The sequence below is a fragment of the Moschus berezovskii genome, chromosome 10 (assembly GCF_049115385.1).
Source record: "Moschus berezovskii isolate FMDL1 chromosome 10, NW_MosBer_1.0, whole genome shotgun sequence".
Lineage (NCBI taxonomy): Eukaryota > Metazoa > Chordata > Mammalia > Artiodactyla > Moschidae > Moschus > Moschus berezovskii.
In genome coordinates this window covers 72,937,709-72,960,454 of record NC_142469.1, presented here as the reverse complement: position 1 = coordinate 72,960,454, position 22,746 = coordinate 72,937,709, and the positions used below count along the sequence as shown (strand labels likewise).

General features: G+C 37.9%; 1 protein-coding gene across 5 annotated transcripts in view; it reads left to right on the top strand.

Annotated features, from left to right (window-relative positions):
- THEMIS (thymocyte selection associated) overlaps window positions 1-22,746 on the top strand; it is a 242,128-nt gene that overhangs the window by 38,505 nt on the left and 180,877 nt on the right. For all 5 annotated transcript variants that reach the window (XM_088840738.1, XM_088840734.1, XM_088840737.1 and 2 more), the window contains exon 2: window positions 8,689-8,847. In XM_088840738.1, coding sequence (XP_088696864.1) covers window positions 8,689-8,847 — 159 coding nt within the window. The remainder of the gene's footprint in view (window positions 1-8,688; window positions 8,848-22,746) is intronic.

Here is a 22,746-nt window from a genome sequence, read left to right as displayed (position 1 = left end):
AATGGCTATGGAGGACTACAGCAGCTTTATTTAACCTTTAGGATATAATACATAGGCAAATATATTGAAGTATGTAAAATGTACTTGAAATCAAGTCATTCCTAAGATAATAAACCAACTCTCAATGCAACTTTGTTCATATAATTATATGAACATATGATTATAACATTATTTATGATGTAACTTTCAGAATTAAAATCTGGGTTAAGCTAGGGGAATATTTGGTCAATAATAATATTGGGAAATACAAATTACTGATATGCTCCATCATCATAGGGAAATGTTTCGTAGCTATGTAGAAGGGATACTCATTTCATATACCCTGAGTCCCCTTGTTCTGATATTTGTTGCCACAAAGAGCCATGATGATGACTTCTATGGTTACACCAACTTGCAAGCCTCTAAGAACAATTTTATTTAATCTACTAAATTTATTCTACCATTAAACAAACTTTAAATTTTTAGCTGCTGTATGACACTGTGAATCTTTCTCCATCAACTACTAAAACCTGATTGTCTAAATGCTGCATATTTCACTCAGAGTAGTTGAAAAGTTAGACATTTTAAGGCCTCATTATGATTTTAATCTGTTTTATTGACTTGGATTCCATCATTTTCAGCCTATTGTGGTTTACCATTGCTTCCATGTTCAAACTTTTTAAGACTCACCAACATTCACTATAGTTTCTAGCATATTTCTGTCTTTAAACTTGATTTCTCAGTTAACACTTAAACCTAAAATTCACCAGAAAAACAAACCCCATATTGGTAGAAGTAAGAGAGATTATACCTTAGCTCTCTTTGGTGTCGGTCATCATTTGCCTTAATACTTAGTGCCACTGTTTTGCCTTTCTCCTATTGATAGTTTGGCAGAAGGAATGAGAGTCTCTATGACCTTGAAAGATCATTTCCTATTAATATTCAGATATACTTCTCAGTGGTGTACCTCTCAGATATACCTGATATCCAGCTGGTAGAATCCATCCCTAGTAAAACTGCAAGCTTGCTGTTTTATGTTTGTTTATTTGCAAACTACATTCATATATCATGTTCATCTATTTTTAGATATATTCATGTCGTGGGTGGGAATGACTTTGCCTATGCCATACGGGGGATGGAGACAGTCTCTTTATGGAAGACTAGCTATGTAAGAATAATAACAAAGAATAATCACAACTGTTTATGAGTAGCAATGATAAATCTCTACTAGCAAGCCCAATCTATAGATAGTGTCATACGATATCAGTCTGACTTTACAGAGTAAATTAAATCAAACTTAGATCATTTTATGAACCTCATCCTAAAGTCCAGCAATATAAAAATGATAAACATAATGGAAAAATAGAAAATTTAACCCCAGAGATTCATATTATAGAATTACTTGCTCTTAATGTTCCTTGTCTAGGGAATTCACAAGGTGACCAGTTAATCTCACATATGCTTGTACATTTGTTGTTAGAGGTATAATCCATGCCAAAGCCTTGGGTTAGCTATGTCTTAAACTGTTGATGGAGAAAGATTTCTACTCTATTCCCAGTAATTTGCTGTCATTTTACAGTAAAGCTAAGTTATAATTTAACATTCAATAAGGATCTAAATACTAATCAACAAAAGAGGAGCAATTATCTGTGCATATGTGAGGAAGGGTATAAATATAGTTAAGATGATGTTTTTTCTTTAGGAAAGCATAGGAAATTCTAATGTATATATATAATATCAGTGGTCAGAAAATAATACTGCAACCACAGGCTGTGATAATGATCACACCTGGCTTACAATGGAGACACGTGTTACCCTGCTTATTTAACTTATATGCAGAGTACATCATGAGAAACGGTGGACTGGAGGAAGCACAAGCTAGAATCAAGATTGCCAGGAGAAATATCAAAAGCCTCAGATATGCAGATGACACCACCCTTATGGCAGAAAGAAGAACTAAAGAGCCTCTTGATGAAAGTGAAAGAGGAGAGTGAAAAACTTGGCTTAAAGCTCAACATTCAGAAAACAAAGATCTTGGCATCTGGTCCCATCACTTCATGGCAAATAGATGGGGAAACAGTGGAAACAATGGCTGACTTTATTTTTCTGGGCTCCAAAATCACTGCAGATGGTGACTGCAGCCATGAAATTAAAAGACTCTTACTCCTTGGAAGGAAAGTTATGACCAACCTAGACAGCATATTAAAAAGCAGAGACATTACTTTGTTCACAAAGGCCCATCTAGTCAAGGCTATGGTTTTTCCAGTGGTCATGTTTGGATGTGAGAATTGGACTGTAAAGAAAGCTGAGCACCGAAGAATTGATGCTTTTGAATTGTGGTGTTGGAGAAGACTCTTGAGAGTCCCTTGGACTGCAAGGAGATCCTACCAGTCCATCCTAAAGTGGATCAGTCCTGGGTGTTCATTGGAAGGACTGATGTTGAAGCTGAAACTCCAATACTTTGGCCACCTGATGCGGAGAGTTGACTCATTTGAAAGGCCCCTTGCTGAGAAAGATTGAGGACAGGAGGAGAAGGGGACGACAGAGGATGAGTTGGTTGGATGGCATCACCGACTCAATGGACATGGGTTTGGATGGACTCTGGGAGTTGGTGATGGACAGGGAGGCCTGGTGTCCTACAGTTCATGGGGTCGCAAAGAGTTGGACACAACTGAGTGACTGATCTGAACTGACATGCAAAGTACTATTAGAGCACAGAGAAAAGAATTAATTCTTGGGTGGAAATAAAGGAAGGCTTTGAAGAAGGCAATGAACATAACCTAAATTTTTAGGATTGGTTGAACTTCGACAGACTGATGATGGAATGAGTGGTTGGCATGGCAGAGCTGAGAAGTGATGGCAGGGGGAATGGAAGAAATGAGCACATGCTGAGTAAAGGGAAAAAGGCCTCTAACAAGTTTCCTCTTCCCTGACTGCCACATATTTTCAACTTTGTAAAAGAAAAGGAAGAAAATCTTTGGAACAAAAAAAATTTTTTTTCTTGTGTGATCCCAGCATTGCTTATGTGGATTGTCAAATAAGGGATGGACTCATAAAAGGATATTAATGTGTCATTTTTATTGAGCAAAGTAGCATTACAGAACAGGTGATTTCAAAGGCACATGACTCTTTCATTACAGCCTTCAGGGGCAATGTTTGATCACTGAAAACAGGCTGCTTTGTTCCAGCTTTCTCTGATGTTTGGCATTATCCTGAATACATATGCTCTGACTTGGAAAGAATCAGTCTGTAAAGATTTAATAGATTCGAGATTTGCATATTGAAAATGCATGTCTTGTGGTTAAAAATGAAATGAAAACTATTTTTATATCTATATATACACAACACATTATTCAGACACACATCTCAGCAATTTTTTGAAGGCAATTAGGCTTATTATAATGTGCTTGTTCTGAGATTATGAGTGTTGGCTGTATTTTAAATTAACCATTTTATATTTTCACTGAGGAAAAATGTATTTTAAGAGACATAATAATGATAACAATGTACAAGAACTCTTCAAGTTTCAGGAGTTTGTGACTTGCTATATTTCCTGTCACCTATCATGGACATAACTTCCTAGGGTTGGGTATCACTGACTTCTCTCTTTATTAAAAATGAGTTCATAGCTTTCTTACTTAGAGAAAATTGCAAGTCACAAAGACTTAAAGGCAAGTTTTAAAGATTAACATTCTCATGAGGTTCTTTTCCTTGTATGACTGAAAAAACAGGGGGGGATTTTCTTTTTTCAAAAGAAGAGAGATGATTAGAAAGAGACCTGAAGTGGAAAAAGGTTTTTGTATAGTGACAAAAACTCAGAGAATTTTCTCTTAGAATTTGACTTCTGTCCCCTGTGAGTTGATATGTAATCTCACATAAACTCACCTTTTAATTTTGAATTCCAGTGGAACCTTTGAAAAAGAGATGGCATTCCAAGTGAGTCAGTTTGCTACACATTACATCTGCAATTAGACATTCATTGCATTGAAATTAAGCCAAACAGAAGTCTGCTGAAATGGGAAAGATCAAATTACATTCTATTTCATGTGACAAAAATCTTACCATGTCACTTTGCTATTTTAAATCCTTCCCTTTCCATATCCCCACTGACACATCCTCTGCCTCAGTGACGCTGAATGCTTCCTCACCCTGGCATGTCCTTCTCTCTGCTGAGTTTTGCTACAATCTCAGAACAGAGACTATTTCAGTTATACATTTGTTGTCTAGACCAGTGCTTTCCAGACCTTAATGTACTTATGAATCATCTAGGGATCTTGTTAAAAATGCAGGTTCTGATTCAGCAGGTCTGGGGTCTGGCTAAGATCCTAACAAGCTCCCAGGTGATGCAGCAGTCCACACTTTGGATAGCAAGTGCCTAGATATGTATGACCTCTCATTAAATTGGTATTAGTTCCTGAACTCTGATAACTGAAAATGTAAATTCTCTGACTCTGAGGTTGCTTCAGACTTTAATTGTTTTGTTGTTGTTGTTTATTGGTAATTTTATAAACACACTGCATGATCTGGATTTCCTCTAATTCTCCAGTCTCCCTTCTTACTGGTTCCCACTTCTTATATTTGAGACATAAAATATTATGTGAAGTTTCCAGAATGTATCAGACTCTTTCACATTTCACTGCCTTTTCAAATACTATATCCCCTCCTGCCCTAACATCTTGTGAGGTTTCCTTTAAAACTCAGCTAGGCTGTCGTCTCCTCCATAATTCTTTCTCTAATCTCTCTACCATGTAATTGCTTAGTTAAATGGCCAATTTACTCCCACAATGCCCTGTGTTTTCTGTATTATAGCATTCTCATAATCTACTGCAATTGTTTGGTTACTTGTCTCTTCCCTTCAAAGCAGTGCCTCTATGGAGAAAACATATGCATTGGACCTCTAATGCATACATGTGTGCTCAGTTACTTCAGCCATGTTTGACTCTGTGACCCTATGGACTGTAAGCCACCAGTCTCCTCTGTCCATGGCATTTTCCCAGCAAGAATACTGGAGTGGGTTGCCATTGCTTCCTCCAGGGGATCTTTATGACTCAGGGATCAAACCCACGTCTCCTGAAGCTCCTGCATTGGCAAAGGAACTCCTTACCACTGAGCCACATGGGAAGCCTCTATATCTCTAATTACAATGTCAATTAATTACTGCCAATTAAATGCCAAATTAAATTACTGCCTATTGGGGACCAGCCTCGATATGGCCCAGGGTATCCTCGGGATGAACGGCGTCGGCGTCAGAGAGAGAGAGAGAGAAAGAGAGAGACAGGGGCTGATGATTCCTTGGTTTACGCTGGAAACCAATAAAACCCCAGCATGGGGTTTGCTCTGTTTACGTAGGCCGCAGGCGCCCTCTTGAATCACTGGAGGCACCCCACCAGGGCACCCCCTCGAGTGGGTCTTAGAAGCCCAGGCAGATAATTAAACTCAGAGGGCCCAGCGCTCCAAGGATCTCAACCAGAAAAAGGAGAATAGAGAAAAGGATGGAAAAAGAGAAAGAACGACACGGGGAGGCCAAGCTTCAGTGAGCAAGGCCCAAAACTTTATTTTCCAGTGCTGCTTTTATACCCTAAGTTGTGCACATAAAAAATAGAGAAAGAGAGGTATAGAGTCACGCCAAAATCACACGGGGTCAGCAGTCTTGACCCTTATCAGATCAGGGCTCATTTTTGTATGTCTCGTGATATACAAAAGTTTTAAGTGGTTTACATCATCTTCTGGCCAGGGGGCCTGCTAACAGTTTATGGCCCTCTGTCCTAACACAGGTTAGTTAGCTAGAAAAAGGCTTATATTCTTTTAAGTTGATTTTCCTAAAGTCAGGTGCTATACACATGACAAGGTTACATTCCTATAAGGTACAGGTGTAGTGAGCTACAAGAAAGGAATTTATTAACTTAAGATCTGATGTGGTTAAATCAAAGGCTACTACTTATATTCTCTATATGTGATTAATATATTTCCAAGGATACAATAGATAGAGGAAACTTTGCAGCAAGCATTGATTCAACAATGAAATCTTTTTTAGTACTATTCTAATGATTTTAACTTCTTCAACAGATTCCTGTATTTTAGAATATTAGGCTTTCTGTCCTTGCATGGCTGGGAGGCTATATACAGTCACACTCATAGTTGTAAGAGCCCGGACAAACTTGTCATGCAAGTTAGAGAGCTATCAGAGGGGCTTGGATTGGAACACTCCTATTAAGCCGAGGAGAACTTTTAAACTACAGCTCTGAATTAATGTTTTCAGAGAAAGGTGGTTGGGGGGAAGCCCCCGTAAGTATTAGAGGACTTGATAAGAGGTGTAAGATAGTAAGGCAGTCAGACTCCGGTTTTCTTTGGGGTAGATGCTCAGGTAAGTCCAGGGGGTTCCTCGAGTCCTGATTAGCCTTTGCCCATCAGGTCTCTTCCCCAATTGACCTTTGCCAAGGGTAGGATTTCCCTCGCTGGCTCCCGGCAACTGCCAATAACAATGTCTGACACATAGTAAGTGTTCATTAAAGATTGCTCAATAAATGAGGAAGGGAGGTTGATGTATTGGTAGATATACAATAATGCAGTATTTTTTTCATGAAGCTTAAAATTAAATTGGGAGTAATAGAAACTAAAGTCATAAAAAGTTAAGTACAGGATGAGATAATACTGTAAAAGTAAAATGCTACTGTGAGATTAATTGCCAAATGAGAATCAGAAAATAACTATTCTGAGCTCACTGGAAGAAAATGTCACTGTGAATTTATTATTATTATTTAATATCCCAGTGTGTTCTGTGAGGGATTTGAGATGGCCAACAACACAATGTATTTCAGTTAATGAAAAGTAATGAACATATGTGTATGTAGTTAAGGGAATAGTGTGAGAAAAGAAGTGAGTTTTAGAAGTATACTAGGAGTGCATACACTAGCTTGTCTGCAAAAATGACCTTCATTTTTGGACAATAAGATTGGTGTGCTAGATTTCATTTCCACTCTGCCTGGAAGGCCGACTCCACAGGAGTCATTGTCTTCCACACCTCCATTGTCCTCTAGCTTCTGACTGAACTGGGGTGCACTGGCTTATGATCCAATGGAGGAAGAGTGAGATCAGGACATTTATGTTCTTGTGTTTTCTAGAACTGACTGTGCCTGTGTAAATTGCCCCTTTGTTGAAACCTTCTTGTTGTTGTTGTTCAGTTGCCCAGTTGTGTCTTTCTCTTTGCCACCCCATGGACTGTAGCACACCAGGCCTCTCCGTCCCTCACCATTTCCAGAAGTTTGCCCAAGTTCATGTCTATTGCATCTATTGCACACGAGTCATGCTGTGTAAGGCCACCCAAGATGGACAGGGTCATAGTAGAGAGTTTTGACAAAACATGATCCACTGGAGGAGGGAATGGCAAACCACCACAGAATACTTGCTGTGAGAACCTCATGAATTGTATAAAACTTCCTTAAATCATTCTGATTTGCTTATGTTCCCTGCTCCTTGTTGAGAGTGATACGATTACAGAATTGTTTGAAGCTAGATTAAATTCCATTTCCTTCTGCAGAGGATCTTCCTGACCCAGGGATCGAATCTGGGTCTCCTGCATTACGGGCAAATTCTTTACAGTTTGAGCTACAGGATAGACCTAGATTAAATGCTGGGCTTAATAGCTTTCATGATAATCATTAATGCGATAAAAATGTTTTAGATACCTGCTATATCTGTGAGGAGGGGTCTCAGCAGAGAAAAATTCAGAAAACCAACCAACTAACCTAAAATCTTATGCTCTTATTGTTCGTATTTTAGTGTGATAAAGAGGGGTTAAATCATATTGGAGTAAAGAAAATTGATATATTTAAAAATCAGACAGTTCTGCAATGTTTATTTTTATCAACCTCTAGTTTCCCGTTTTATTGTAAAGTGACAGTATCACAGAGATATAGTTTGGGGGTTATTTTTTTTTTACGGAGGGTAGGTTATCCAGAACTTTTGCTTCTCCCGTTTCCTGTTGCTCATCTTTTAGTTATTTCACTGTTCATTGTTTCTCCATCAGGGGATATAAAAGAAAAATTAACTAGGTGAAAAATTTAGGTTTGACATCTAAGGTAAAAGGTTTCTTAGGAAGGAGACTGAAATCCTGAACTAAAATGAAGCTTTTCAGTTTGTCTGAATTGGTCTGCCCCCTATTGCCATCAGATATTGAGAATTGTTTCCAGCTTGTCAAAAACAAGAGAAAAAGTGGGCAAAATGTTATATTCATGATGATGAAAAGAACTAGGTATTATAAATAGATGCAATGCTCTTAATATGAAGCCCAGGTATACAAACCCTCTGTCTTTGGAGGTTAGGTTGTATTGCAACCTTGTTTGCAGTATTTACTTAGATCATTATTGACTCATGTGGGTTTCACTCTGTGACCTAGCCAAAAAAGATCATAAATTCCAGCAGGGGAAGACATGGCTGAGCTTGACCTTAGAAAGATGAGCTAAAGGTACTGAAGAAACCATAAATTCAATTTACAATAATAGCAAAAATAAGATTGTTTACACTTTGCCCAGTGGATGAAGTAAAAAATCTAATATTTTTCCTAGTACATGCTGTACATTTTGCTGAGCTTAATTAAATTCCTGTTTAGCAGGTGTGTAAGAGAAGAACTGAATAAAAATGCTTCATATGAGGCTTTTGATTCCTACTTTGTTCTTCATTATTGAATTCTATTTTTCTTCCTCTTTTCAGGTTCTATTTATGAAATGTTTGGAAATGAATGCTGTTTGTCAACAGGAGAAGTGATTAAAATTACTGACCTCAAAATTAAGAAAATCATGGCTGAAATTTGTGAGCATGTTGAAGGTTGTATGTCTCCACAATCATTTGAACTGCCTATGAATTTTCCCGGTACGGTATTTTGCAACCATTTCTCATGTGTAAAACTGTATTGTTAAATGTTATATAATCTCTACAACTAAAAGCAATGAAAAAATGGTATTTTTTGTTTTATTCTAGGGTAGTGGGTAAAAAACTCGAGTCTTATAGTTCAGTGATTTTTAAGGACTAATAGAAGGCAAATATTTTCTCACCTTTTCAGTAAACATATTTTACTTAGGAATTAATATTTTCTGCTAAGAGATATTCATGAGTTCAACTATACGCACCATTAGTTGTGCTAGATAGTGGGAATGAAGAAATTAAAGATATATTTTCATAATTTATGTAGAACTAATTAATCTTTCTTAATCATTTGCACTCTTTATTCCTAGCTCCCTGGATCACTGCTAAACTTCATTTTGTGGCCTTACTGACAAGTTTGGCTGCTCTTCATTTTCTAGTTAACTCTGTCTTCAAAAATTAGCTTAGATATTATGTCTCCTAGAAAACTTTTGCTGACTTTATAATTCAGTCTAGATATCACTCTTTTATGTTACCATAGTATCTTGGGCACCATACTATATACCTTATTGGATAGTAATTAATGATTTTCTTATTTGTCTTATTCTTTAGACCAGAGTTGGTAGGCTTTTTTTTTAGAGGACCAGATGGTAAATATTTAAGACTTCATTTGCCAAACAGTCTTCATAACAACTACTCCACTCTGATGTTGTTACATGAAAGAAGCTACAGACACTACTTAAATCAGTGAACGTGGTTGTGGTTCCATAGAAATTTATTTCAAAATCAGGGGATTGGCAGATTTTGACCTGTGAACTATAGTTTGGTGAAATCTGCCTGAGAATAAAACCTATACAGGAGACATCAGAGACACAGGTTCGATCCCTGGGTTAGGAAGACCACTGGGGGAGGTCATGGCAACCCACTCCAATATTCTTGCCTGGAGAATCCCATGGACAGAGAAGACTGGCAGACTACAGTCCATAGGGTTGCAGAGTTGGACACAACTGAAAAGACTTGGCATGCACGCACTCAATGTGGCAGTAAGGTGTGGCAGGGGTGGAAACATTCTCTAGTCCTATGATTATGTTATAGTATTTTTGTGAACTTGTGCCTCTGCATTGTGAACTTCATGGCTGCTTCTCGGTCCCCTTCCCCACATCCTTAGTTGGGACAGTATGGCAAGAGTGGGTTGGAGTTGGGTATTTCCCTTCTCCCTCGTGGAAAACCAGTGCAGGCTAAAGCTGGGTATTTCCCTTTCCCCAAGTGGAAAGGTGAGAGTGGGCTTTGTTGTGTATTTTCCTGAAGTAGAAGGCTAGAGTGGGTGTTAGCTGTGTATTTTCATCCCTCCGGTAAGAATAGAATGCTCTGGACTGTTTCAAAATGGGTTTTTCTACCTTCCCTGTATGAGAAGCATGAGGGGATTTTTCTTTGATATTCACTGTGAGAGCTAGGTTGAGTTTTTGTGGTCCCTCCCTATGACTAGATCTCCCTGGAGATTTTTTACTCTCATACTTGTCCACTGTAAGCCTCCAGCAATTTGTTGATTGCAGTTCAGATTTGTCTACGCTGGTACTGGTTTCTGTAGCAGTTTCTTCTCTAGTAAATTGAGATTCTCTGTACTTGCCTGTCTGTCTCTCCAGTTTTGGAGGCAGTAGTTTGTCCTCTGATCTCACTGCTCTGATGTACCTAAGAATAGTGGTTGATTTTTTCAGTTTGTTCAGATTTAACTTTTCTTTTGGACAGAGGGATATCTTCCAAATTCCTTGTATGCCAGACCAGAAACCAGAAGTCTGGTGCTTTAAAAAAAAAAAAATCTAAATATATGTGTGTATATTTAGTGATTTTTTTCAGTATTAGTCATGGGATTACAATTAATGTCTTAATTTTAAGCAATCTAGTTGGATTAGCAAATCTCATTTCAATGGTATAAAAAATTTGGCTCCCGTTTCTTACTCCTTGGTTCAGATAAGTTCAGTTGCTCAGTCGTGTCCAACTCTTTGCGACTCCATGAACTGCAGCATGCCAGGCTTCCCTGTCAATCACCAACTGCCGGAGTCCATCCAAACCCATGTCCATTGAGTCGGTGATGCCATCCAGCCATCTCATCCTCTGTCTTCCCCTTCTCCTCCTGCCTTCAATCTTTCCCAGCATCAGGATCTTTTCAAATGAATCAGCTCTTCACATCAGGTGGCCAAAGTATTGGAGTTTCAGCTTCAACATCAGTCCTTCCAATGAACACCCAGGACTGATCCACTTTAGGATGGACTGGTAGGATCTCCTTGCAGTCCAAGGGACTCTCAAGGGTCTTCTCCAACACCACAGTTCAAAAGCATCAATTCTTCGGCGATCAGCTTTCTTTATATTCCAATTCTCACATCCATACATGACCATGGGAAAAACCTTGACTAGATGGATCTTTGTTGGCAAAGTAATGTCTCTGTTTTTTAACATGCTGTCTAGGTTGGTCATAACTTTCCTTCCAAGGAGCAAGAGTCTTTTAATTTCATGGCAGCAATCAACATCTGTAGTGATTTTGGAGGCCCCTAAAATAAAGTCATCCATTGTTTCCACTGTTTCCCCATCTATTTGCCATGAAGTGATGGGACCAGATGCCATGATCTTCGTTTTCTGAATGTTGAGCTTTAAGCCAAGTTTTTCACTCTCCTCTTTCACTTTCATCAAGACGCTCTTTAGTTCTTCTTCACTTTCTGCCATAAGCGTGGTGTCATCTGCATATCTGAGGTTACTGATATTTTTCCTGGCAATCTTGATTCCAACTTGTGCTTCTTCCAGCCCAAAGTTTCTCATGATATACTCTGCGTATCTCGTTTTATTATTATAAAAATCACCTTTATACATTGTGTGCCCATCAGCACAGATTTGTGACTTTTTTATGCAGCTTTTTTTTAAAGTAAGTTAGAAGGAAAAAGTGAAAGCAAAGCATGCATTTAAATGTCTTATACTTTCATAGTTACCTTTATCAATAATTCTTATTTCTTCACATACAATAGAGTCACTGATTTGTGTCCTCACATGTCAGCCTGAAAGACCCCCTTGAATGTTTTCTTGTATGGAAGGTTTGGTAGTGATAAATTCTTTCAATTTTTGTTTATCTGGAAATGTCTTTATATTTTCTTTATTTTTACAGGATTTTTTTTTCTTTATAGAGAAGTTTTGGTTGATAGTTCTTTTCTTTCAGCACTTTAAGTGTGTCATCCCAGTTTTTTCTGTCCTCCATGGTTCCTAGTAGAAATTAGCTTTTAATCTTATGGTAAACCCTTGTACGTGATGAATCTTTTCTTTTCTCCTCCCCCACCCCCCACCAAATTCTCTTGAATATATTTAACATAGCTATTTGAATTATTTCTCTAGGAATTCTAGTGTCTGGGCTTCCTCAGAAACAGTTTCTGTTGATTTAATTTTTTTCTCCTTGCTTATGAGACAGACATTCTTGTTCTTTTGCCTGTCTTGCAATTTAATGTCAAAAATTACATATTTTCAACAATATAATGTATCAACTCTAGAAGTTGGATTCTCTTCCCTCCTCAGGGCTTCTTATTGCTGATTGTTTAGTGATTCTTCTGAACTAAGTCTGCAAAGTTTACATTCTCTGTTACATACAGCCATTGAAATCTCTGCTATAGAAGTCGTTGCTTGGTGGACTATGAAAGTGGGGACAGAGATTTCCTTAAACAACTGGAACCAAGAAGTTTCCCAGTCTTTGAAGAGATTCTGTGTTCACTTGGAGCATGCTTTCAAACACTCAACAAAGCAGTTGAAAACTCTTGCTTAGCTTTTGTTTCCTGCTCACATAAAGCTTCAAAGTCAACCAGAATTGAGAGTTTATGGACTTCTCAGGTCTTCCTTGAGTGTGCACACAGTTTTGGGCATGTGCACGGTCATACACATTTATATGGTCCTCTAGATTTCCAGGAATGTGTTGGAACTTCTCAGTGTCCTTATGGACATCTCATTCCTGAGCTTTTCATTTTAGGCTTTTTGATTAACATTCCCCCTCCCCACCTGTTACACCCCACAGAAATTAAATAATTGCCTCTCATTGTTTTTGACAAATGCCCTGAGGAAAAGTCTTTCCCCCTCACTGAACTCAAAATAGACCAAATAGAGACAGCATTACAAACAGAATCTTCCAGGGAGTCACCAGGCATGTCAAATAATGAGTATTTTTTGGGAATGAGCTTTGAAGGAACTCCAGCTTCTGCCCCATCTTATGACTGCTGGGCTTTGCTATGATCGTAGGCTGTTGGTTTTCAAGTTACTATGGAGTTGAAGTGGGTAGGAAGAGTGGGAATACAAGCACGTTTAAAAGCCACAAAGTTTGCTGTTCTTGAAAAGATTTAGGTCTTAATATTTTTTCATTGATTTTTTCATTAATAAATTTTCTCCAGATTGCTGTAATTCTTTGATTAATTTCCAGAGTTCTGAAAAAATTAATCCTGATGATTTTTTTTTTTGAACCAGTTTCTCTACTGCTTTTATGGAAGAGACAATTTTCAAAGGCCCTTATTCCACCATCCCTTTGACATCATCTACTCTTCTGTACTGAAGTAAAGTATACAAATGTAGATTCTTAATTTCTTGTTGATAATTCAAAAGTTTTGATGAAGATGACCATAACTTTGACAATGGTATGCATGGTACCCTTTCTTTGCAAATAAAGACGCTCTACTGAAGAAAGATATATGCTTTTAATCTGTAAATATAGCTGTATAGATGCAACTCCAGCAAATGAAAATTCAAGCAACAATTAAGAAAGAAAAGCTTTGCAGTGAGTTGGCAAGGACTCTTTAAGGCAACGAACTGGAAGCTGATATTTTGCTAAAATGTGAGTGGGAAATTAAGCTTACAATATACATAGCTGATTGCATCATATATTAATGTTATGTTTCTAGATATATTTACTATGTTACCTAAAAAATCTTCAACATAGTAAAAGAAATAAAAATCAATCACTTCGATTGTTTATGGAAATAACATTATTGTATTAGAAGCATAATTTCTTATTTTAGAAGATAGCCCACTTGGTTAAGTACTTTTATGAGCTAGAAAACACATCATTCTTGCCAAATACAACAGAAATACATTCTGATATTTGGTAGTTGATTGCATTCTCCACATACACCAGTAAATCATGTAATGTTTGGGTTATAGTAAAGTTCCAAATCTGGATTACTTCTTAGAAATATTTGTTTCTCCTTCATAGTGTCATTAAGCATGTATAATAAATGCTTTCTCTTTAGACATAAGAAGTATCCTAAATTTTAGTACACCGTTTTTTTTCCTGATGGTCAAAGTTTATTTCCAAGCAGCAAACTTACATAATATCTCTAAACCATATGTTCAAGAAAGGCTGTGGTTGCATCTGTAGATTCACCATTAAGATTACATGGTTAGATTGAACATGGTTACATTTTTCTGTTTAAATTTTTAGATCATATTTTATGAATTTTATTATTGTGGAGGAATACTCTTGTGTAGGTGTGTGGGAAGTGTGGTAGTAGAACTTAGATATGGAACATTCTCTACTACCCTATACTCTATCCTGCCCACACCACAGTCTCAAATGAGAATCCTAATGATGTGTCAGACACTGTTCTAAATACTTATACATGTAAAACTGTTCTAAACAGTTTCATGTATATATGGATTACTAATTGAATTCACATTTTACATATGAGGAATAAGAGTTACAGAAAGGCCAAGTAACTTGCCCAAGATCACATAGTTACTCAAGTGGTTATGTTAAATCTACCTTGGTGGTGGTGGTTTATTGCTAAGTCGTAACTGACTCTTGTGACCCTGTGGACTGTAGCCCCTCGGGATCCTCTGATTTCCTAGGCAAGAATACTGGAATGGGTTGCCTTTTCCTTCTCCAGGGGATCATCCTTACCCAGAGATTAAGCCTGTGTCTTCTGCATTGTAGGGGGTCTCCTGCATTGCAGGCAGATTCTTTACCACTGAGCCACCAGGGAAGCCCCTAAATCTACACTAGCACTGTCCAATAGACATTTAATATGTTTATTCATCAAGCATTTATGTGGCTATCCGAGAAAGCTTCATTTCTTCTACTCTTGGGTTTCTCCTGAATAAGTAATCTAAGCAAGCCCAAAATTGAAATCGTAGTCTTCTATAACCTAATTTCAGAAGTGACATACCATCACCTCTGCTGTATTTTTTGATCACACAGGTAAATGCTGGTGATCTGGAAGGGGACTGCACAAAGATGTGACAACTAGGAGGTAGGGCAGGAATCACTGGGGCCTATTTTGGAGGTTACCAAACACAGATATTTTTAAAAGTTAAAAAAAAAGTGAATTAGTTTTACAAATATATTTTATTTAAAACTATGTGTCTAAAATACTGGGGCTTCCCTGATGGCTCAGATGGTAAAGAATCTGCCTGCAACGCAGGAGGCTTGGGTTCAATCCCTGGGTCAGGAAGATCTCCCAGAGAAGGGAATGGCTATCCACTCCAGTATTCTTGCCTGGAGAATTCCATGGATAGAAGAGCCTGGCAGGCTGCAGTCTATGATGTTGCAAAGAGTTGGACATGGCTGAGAGACTAATACACTTTCACTTTCATCTAAAATATTATTCTTTTAATATCTAATCAGTATAAAATTATTGAGATATTTTGCATTATTTTCATGTCAAGCATGTATTTTTAATACATTAAAACCCAGCACGTATTTTCCACTTACAGCACATATCAAGTCTGGCCATACAAATTTCAAGTGGCCATATTTCAAATGCTCAATGCAGTGCTCCAGCTGTGGTACTGTATTGGAGAGCTGCAGTATATATCCAAACCATTCCAGAATCTGTGCTCTGGGGCACTTCTTTCTTAATCATAGAAAAGAGTAACATGGTCTTTTTGTCAACTAGCATCAGGGTTATAATGAGGATCCACAAACAAAATAAAAAATTAAGAAAACACAGAAAAGAACAAAAATTAAACAAACAAAAAATTATGAGGATCAACAAATCTCCCAGATATGTGGCATTCTTTCTAACTTTTCTGTTATATGCAGTAAGCCTTGTAATGTTAAATCTAAATTAATGCTACTCCTAAATAACATAAAATAGGAATTTTTAAGTGAATGTTGGAAATTTATTAACTATAAAATTTCTTTCATATGTTTAATGGACTTGAGTCATGCTTTAAAGACAAACTTTAGGCAGTGCTTCCTACATAAATTAATTGCTACCAGATAAGTGGATAAATGGATTTCATTTGTCAAGTGGTCAAGCCATCTTTAAGTAGCCTTGTAGCTGCCAAGCTGACTTGCCACACTTCATAAATTAGATCAGTCATGAAACAATAAGCCCATATGAATGCAGCAGTTAATTTCTCATGGCACAGCTGACAGCTTGAGCATCAAGCCTTAGTGGTTCCCCTTGAGTCCCATCTCCCACAGGTAAGATGGGACTGAGCCAGGTGGATGTCTAATGCACAGTGGAGGAATACTGAGTTCAGGAAATCTCCAAAGTGTAATGGGTGCTTACCAACCTGCCATTCTTTGTCCTTGAAGAAAACGTTGCCTTTATTACCTGGAATGTAAGGAAATATCTTGGGAAAGAGGAGGGAGACTTTATGATCCTAGAATGTCTCTCAGGAGGGAGATATTCTCTACTATTTCCATACTGGTCTGGAAATAAATCTTTTACCTCCAGTTTCTGAGGCATGTGAAATGCTATGGAGAATTATCTTCCAACATATCTATATCACTTAACAATAAAACTCTTTCCAAAATCATTTTAATTATAAAGGTGAAAAATATAGGAAAGTAGTGAAAATCAGTGACAAAATTGGATGAATAATAAAAGTATTTCCTCAAGAAATTGATTAAAGTTAAATGATTAAAATTTATGAAACTTGCTCCTTTATGCTTGGGCACTAAAACACCTAATACATTAACATTTTTCAAAATGAATTTTCTCATTGTTTTATTTGGGAAAATATATACTTAATTGATAGAAAATGTAACATTACATTCAGTGGTGATTTATTATGTTTCATGTTCCATTCAGTTCAGTTCAGTTCAGTTCAGTCGCTCAGTCGTGTCCGACTCTCTGCGACCCCATGAATCACAGCACGCCAGGCCTCCCTGTCCATCACCAACCCCCGGAGTACACTCAAATTCATGTCCACAGAGTCGGTGATGCCATCCAGCCATCTCATTCTCCGTCGTCCCCTTCTCCTCCCGCCCCCAACCTTTCCCAGCATCAGAGTCTTTTCCAGTGAGTCAACTCGTCGCATGAGGTGGCCAAAGTATTGGAGTTTCAGCTTTAGCATCAGTCCCTCCAATGAACATCCAGGGTTGATCTTCTTTAGAATGGACTGGTTGGATCTCCTTGCAGTATAAGGCACTCTCATGAGTCTTCTCCAACACCACAGTTCAAAAGCATCGATTCTTCGGCGATCAGCCTTCTTCACAGTCCAACTCTCACATCCATACATGACCACGGAAAAAACCATTGCCTTGACTAGACAGACCTTGGTTGACAAAGTAATGTCTCTGCTTTTTAATATACTATCAAGGTTGGTCATAACTTTCCTTCCAAGGAGCAAGCGTCTTTTAATTTCATGGCTGCAATCAGCATCTGCAGTGATTTTGGAGCCCAAAAAAATAAAGTCTGACACTGTTTCCACTGTTTTTCCATCTATTTCCCATGAAGTGATGGGACCAGATGCCATGATCTTTGTTTTCTGAATGTTGAGCTTCAAGCCAACTTTTTCACTCTCCTCTTTCACTTTCATCAAGAGGTTTTTGAGTTCCTCTTCACTTTCTGCCATAAGGGTAGTGTCATCTGCATATCTGAGGTTATTGATATTTCTCCCAGCAATCTTGATTCCAGATTGTGCCTCTTCCAGCCCAGCGTTCCTCATGATGTACTCTGCATATAAGTTAAATAAGCAAGGTGACAATATACAACCTTGACGTACACCTTTTCCTATTTGGAACCAGTCTGTTGTTGCATGTACAGTTCTAACAGTTGCTTCCTGACCTGCATACAGGTTTCTCAAGAGGCAGGTGAGGTGGTCTGGGATTCCCATGTCTTTCAGAATGTTCCACAGTTTATTGTGATCGACACAGTCAAAGGCTTTGGCATAGTCAATGAAGCAGAAATAGATGTTTTTCTGGAACTCTCTTGCTTTCTCCATGCTCCAGCGGATGTTGGCAATTTGATCTCTGGTGCCTCTGCCTTTTCTAAAACCTGCTTGAACATCTGGGAGTTCACGGTTTACATACTGCTGAAGCCTGGCTTGGAGAATTTTGAGCATGACTTTACTAGCGTGTGAGATGAGTGCAATTGTCCAGTAGTTTGAGCATTCTTTGGCATTGCCTTTCTTTGGGATTGGAATGAAGACTGACCTCTTCCAGTCCTGTGGCCACTGCTGAGTTTTCCAAATCTGCTGGCATATTGAGTGCAGCACTTTCACAGCATCATCTTTCAAGACTTGAAATAGCTCAACTGGAATTAGAATGACTAAATCTTTTATGTTTAGCCATTTTATGATTGTAGCTATAATTTTTTTACTATAATATGAGTTTATAAAGGGACCTGATAGGAAAATTGTGCGAAAATATTTAAAATATGTTTAATAGCTTTATAATACATGAATAACATTTTGTCTTCATTTTTTAAATGACTTACATTAAAAGAAGCAATCTATAGTGCAGAATTTGCTGTTATTTTTCCATCTGGATGTTCTGATGACACGTGATTCAGAAAAGCCCTAAGTAGGGCTCCCCGATTTCTGGACTATTTTCTATTCCAGGAATCATGGGCCATTCTTCCAGGTTTTCTGGGTCAACTTCTCTTAAGGCATTTCTTCCCCTCTGTGCTCACTTAAGCGAAATAGATTCATCTCTGTCTCTTATACAAAATATTTTCCTAGACTGTTCAGGAAAGGGGTATTCTTATACCACACAAGAAAATGTGAAGTCATCTAAATGCACAAAAATTCAGACTTTTAGCTGATAATTTTTAGCTCCATTTTTTTTTTTTTTGCCTCTGTTTTCTTCTCTGTAGTACAAGATCAGATTTCTTTTCCTCATCTTTGGTCTTTAAATAACTAAAATATATATTATCTGAAAGACAAATAGACCAGCAGTTCTAGCTCAAAATGTTCTCTTTGCCCAGCTGTGTACCTCTTAGAATTAGACTGGAATTCTGTCAGAAAGATGACTTTAAAATAGACTCTTTTACAACTGGCACTATTCTATAAGTCCTCATAATATTAATATTGTAAGCACTTTTAAAAATCCATGTCATTACTCTTTGCTCTTACCATCTCCTTCTTTTTCATGAACAATTCCTTCAAAGCTCTCTATGCTGTTGCCTCAGCAGTACCAGCATGGACTCTCATGAGAGGAACCAGACTGTCCACCCAAATTGTCTACTCAGGCCTTCATTTCTTGAAGTGGATGTTGCTAAAGAACATTGCTGTATTTATATTTAGTTATGTATCAGAGATTTAGAGTTCCTGTCATCACAAGAAAAGATTTTTAATAGACTTTAGTTTTTTGAGCAACTTTAGGTTTTCGTAACACGCTTGACATGAAGTACAGAGATATCCCATATACACCCTACCTCTGCATATGCTTAGCCTTCTTGATCTCCTCCAAGAGTGGTACACTGGTTACAATTGGTACATCATACTTGACACATCATAATCATTGAGGTTCATGATTTACACTGTGCTTTACTCTGGGTGCTGTGTGTCCTATGGGCTTAAACAAATGATTTGTAATCATCATTATGGAATCAGAGTATTTTCACTGCCCTAACAATCCTCTGTGTCTGGTCTCTTCATCTCTTCCCCCAAACCTCTGGCAACCATTGGTCTTTTTACTGTTTCCACGTGTGCTGTGTGCTCAGTCACTCAGTCATGTCCTACTCTTTGCAACCCCATGGACTATGGTCCACCAGGATTGTCTATCCATGGAATTTTCCAGGCAAGAATACTGGAGTGGGTTGCCATTTTCTACTCCAGACAATCTTCCCAACCCAGGGATTGAACACACATCTTTCGCATCTCCTGCATTGGTAGGTGGATTCTTTATCACTGCACAACCTGGGAAGCCCAAATGAAAGTCAAAAAAGGAACAGTGTCTGTGCGTGTGTGTGTCTACTCAGTTGTGTCTGACTTTTTGTGACCTCATGGACTGTGACCTGCCAGGCTCTTCTGTCCATGGGATTTCCCAGACAAGAATACTGGGGTGGGTTGCCATTTCCTACTCCAAGAGATCTTCCCGACCCAGAGATTGAATCCGCATCTCTTGTGTCTCCTGCATTGGCAGGCAGATTCTTCACCACTACACTGTATCCATAGTTTTGCCTTTTCCAAAATATCATACAGTCGAAATAACAGACTATGTAGTCTTTTCAGATTGGCTTCTTTCACTGAGTTATATGCATTTGAGGTTCCTCTATGTCTTTTCGTGTCTTTATATCTCATTTCTCTTTAGCACTGAATAATATTACATTGTCTGGTTGTACCATAGTTTATTTATCCATTCATTTATTGAAGGACATCTTAGTTGCTTTTAAGTTTTGACAGCTATAAGTAAAGCTGCTATAAATGTCATGAGACTTTCTGTAGGAACATAAGGAATCAGTTCAGTTCAGTCACTCAGTCCTGTCTGACTCTTTGCGACCCCATGAACTGCAGCACGCCAGGCCTCCTTGTCCATCACCAACTCCCGGAGTCCACCCAAACCCATGTCCATTGTGTCGGTGATGCCATCCAACCATAAGGAATACAACTATTTAAAGTTATAAAATGTATTGATTTCTTCTAACTTTGCAGATGCCACATATATCTTGTAGAAAATTAGAAAGTGGAAGAAAATACAAAGAAGTAAATATAGAAAATGGAAGAAAATTCAGGGAGCTATAGTCACATCACTAGAGCTTTTTAGCATTAATATTTAGTGCATTCCCTTCCATTGTTTTCAAGTGCATTGTACACCTACACACATATAGGCATGTGTTTTCATATGAAAAATAAACATTTATGAGGACTTGTCAATGTCATTAAATATTCTTCAAAGCATGATTTTTATTTTCTATATAATGGTTCATCATGTGGCTATAGCATAATAAATCCATTCCAAACATGATCGTTTATGCAATTTATTTTGAACAGTCTTCTGGCTAAAGTTTTGTCTGCACTTCTGATTGTTATGATCATTTCATATACATAAAATTATGACTTCAAAAGTAAAAATGTTTTTGAAGTTTTGATGCATATTGCCAAATCAGATTCAATAAAGCTTCTGCCAATTACATTCCACTAGAAACTAATGGAGAAGGCAATGGCAACCCACTCTAGTACTCTTGACTGGAAAATCCCATGGTGGAGGAGCCTGGTAGGCTGCAGTCCATGGGGTCACTAAGAGTTGGACATGACTGAGCGACTTCACTTTCACTTTCATGCATTGAAGGAAATGGCAACCCACTCCAGTGTTCTTGCCTGGAGAATCCCAGGGACGGGGGAGCCTGGTGGGCTGCCGTCTATGGGGTCGCACAGAGTCAGACACGGCTGAAGCGACTTAGCAGCAGCAGCAGCAGAAACTAATAAAAGGCCCAAACTGACTGCTTTTTGGAAGTAGGGGAGTTGGTCTGTTACACTTAGTTTTTGATAATGAGGTTAATTTTCATCTTTTTTCTAACATACCCTGTGCCTTTTTGCATTACTTTATTGGGAAGTTAGAGATGGTTATGTTTAGGCTGCTAGACAATCGACATTTAAAACCCTCTCAATCAGATATAAACCATATGGAACTCCAGTTTGTTTATCTGCAGTGTCTAAAGTGATCATCAACAGCAAATCCAGTCTCTCTGATCTCTTCTGCAAGTTATTGTCAGGGCCAAACTCTGAATAGTCTGAACTAATTCCAAAGGTGTTAAACCTTTCCAGATCTCCCAGTGCTCTAACAAGGCTCATCTCAAAAACTGCTCATGAGCCCTTGCTGACCAGGTACCAGGTCAGATCTTTTGTATGAGGTTCAGGAAAAAATTTCAGAGCCAATCCAGTGGGAATTATGGTGGAATTTCCAACTGAAGAGCCATTGCCGATTTCAGGTGGGAGTTTCAAATTTATGTTATTCGAGTTAGTTTTTTGGTTGCCTACTAATATGGGATCAAAAGGATGTGCTTAGGGAGAAAATATTCTTTTATACATGCTGGTGAATTTAGAAAAAATGTTTGGTTTTCTTTATTGTGCAAATCAAAATCTATTTAAATCATAAGCTCTGAAATCCATTTAGAACTTACGGTTACATTGGAAAACTATATCTCTTCCTAATTTGAATTTAATGTAAACTGATTTTTTAATTGTTTTGTATAACCATGGATAACAGATTTTTTTGAACACTGCATGGTAAAAATCAGCAAATATGTCAGAAAAAGCACAACATTAAAGGAAACACCACAGCATATGTTGACAGTTATAGAAGAATTGCTGCTGTTTTCACCCTTCACACCAGAATAATTTTTTCAATATTTACCTCCCATGTGTAGAGAGGGAAACATATGGGGCTTTACATAATCATAAGCATAAACAGGTGGCTACTTAGGTACATTTAATTTGCAAGCAACATCAATACTGAACAACGCAATCAGCACCACATGGCTCCCAAACTCTTTCTATAAGCAAAATTAAGATCATTAAAATAGAGGGAGGGTATACTCCTCCCTCAATTGGCTTCAACTACCCTTCAGAGCTGTGAATAAAACACGTTTTCAAAAATACCTTGGCATTTTGCTGCTTCTTTTGTTCAAGGGAACTTCAGCAACTGTGTATAATGTATACCTTGTAAATAACTACAACCAGCACAATATTTGCATTTAAAATGTGCTTACATCTCCCTAT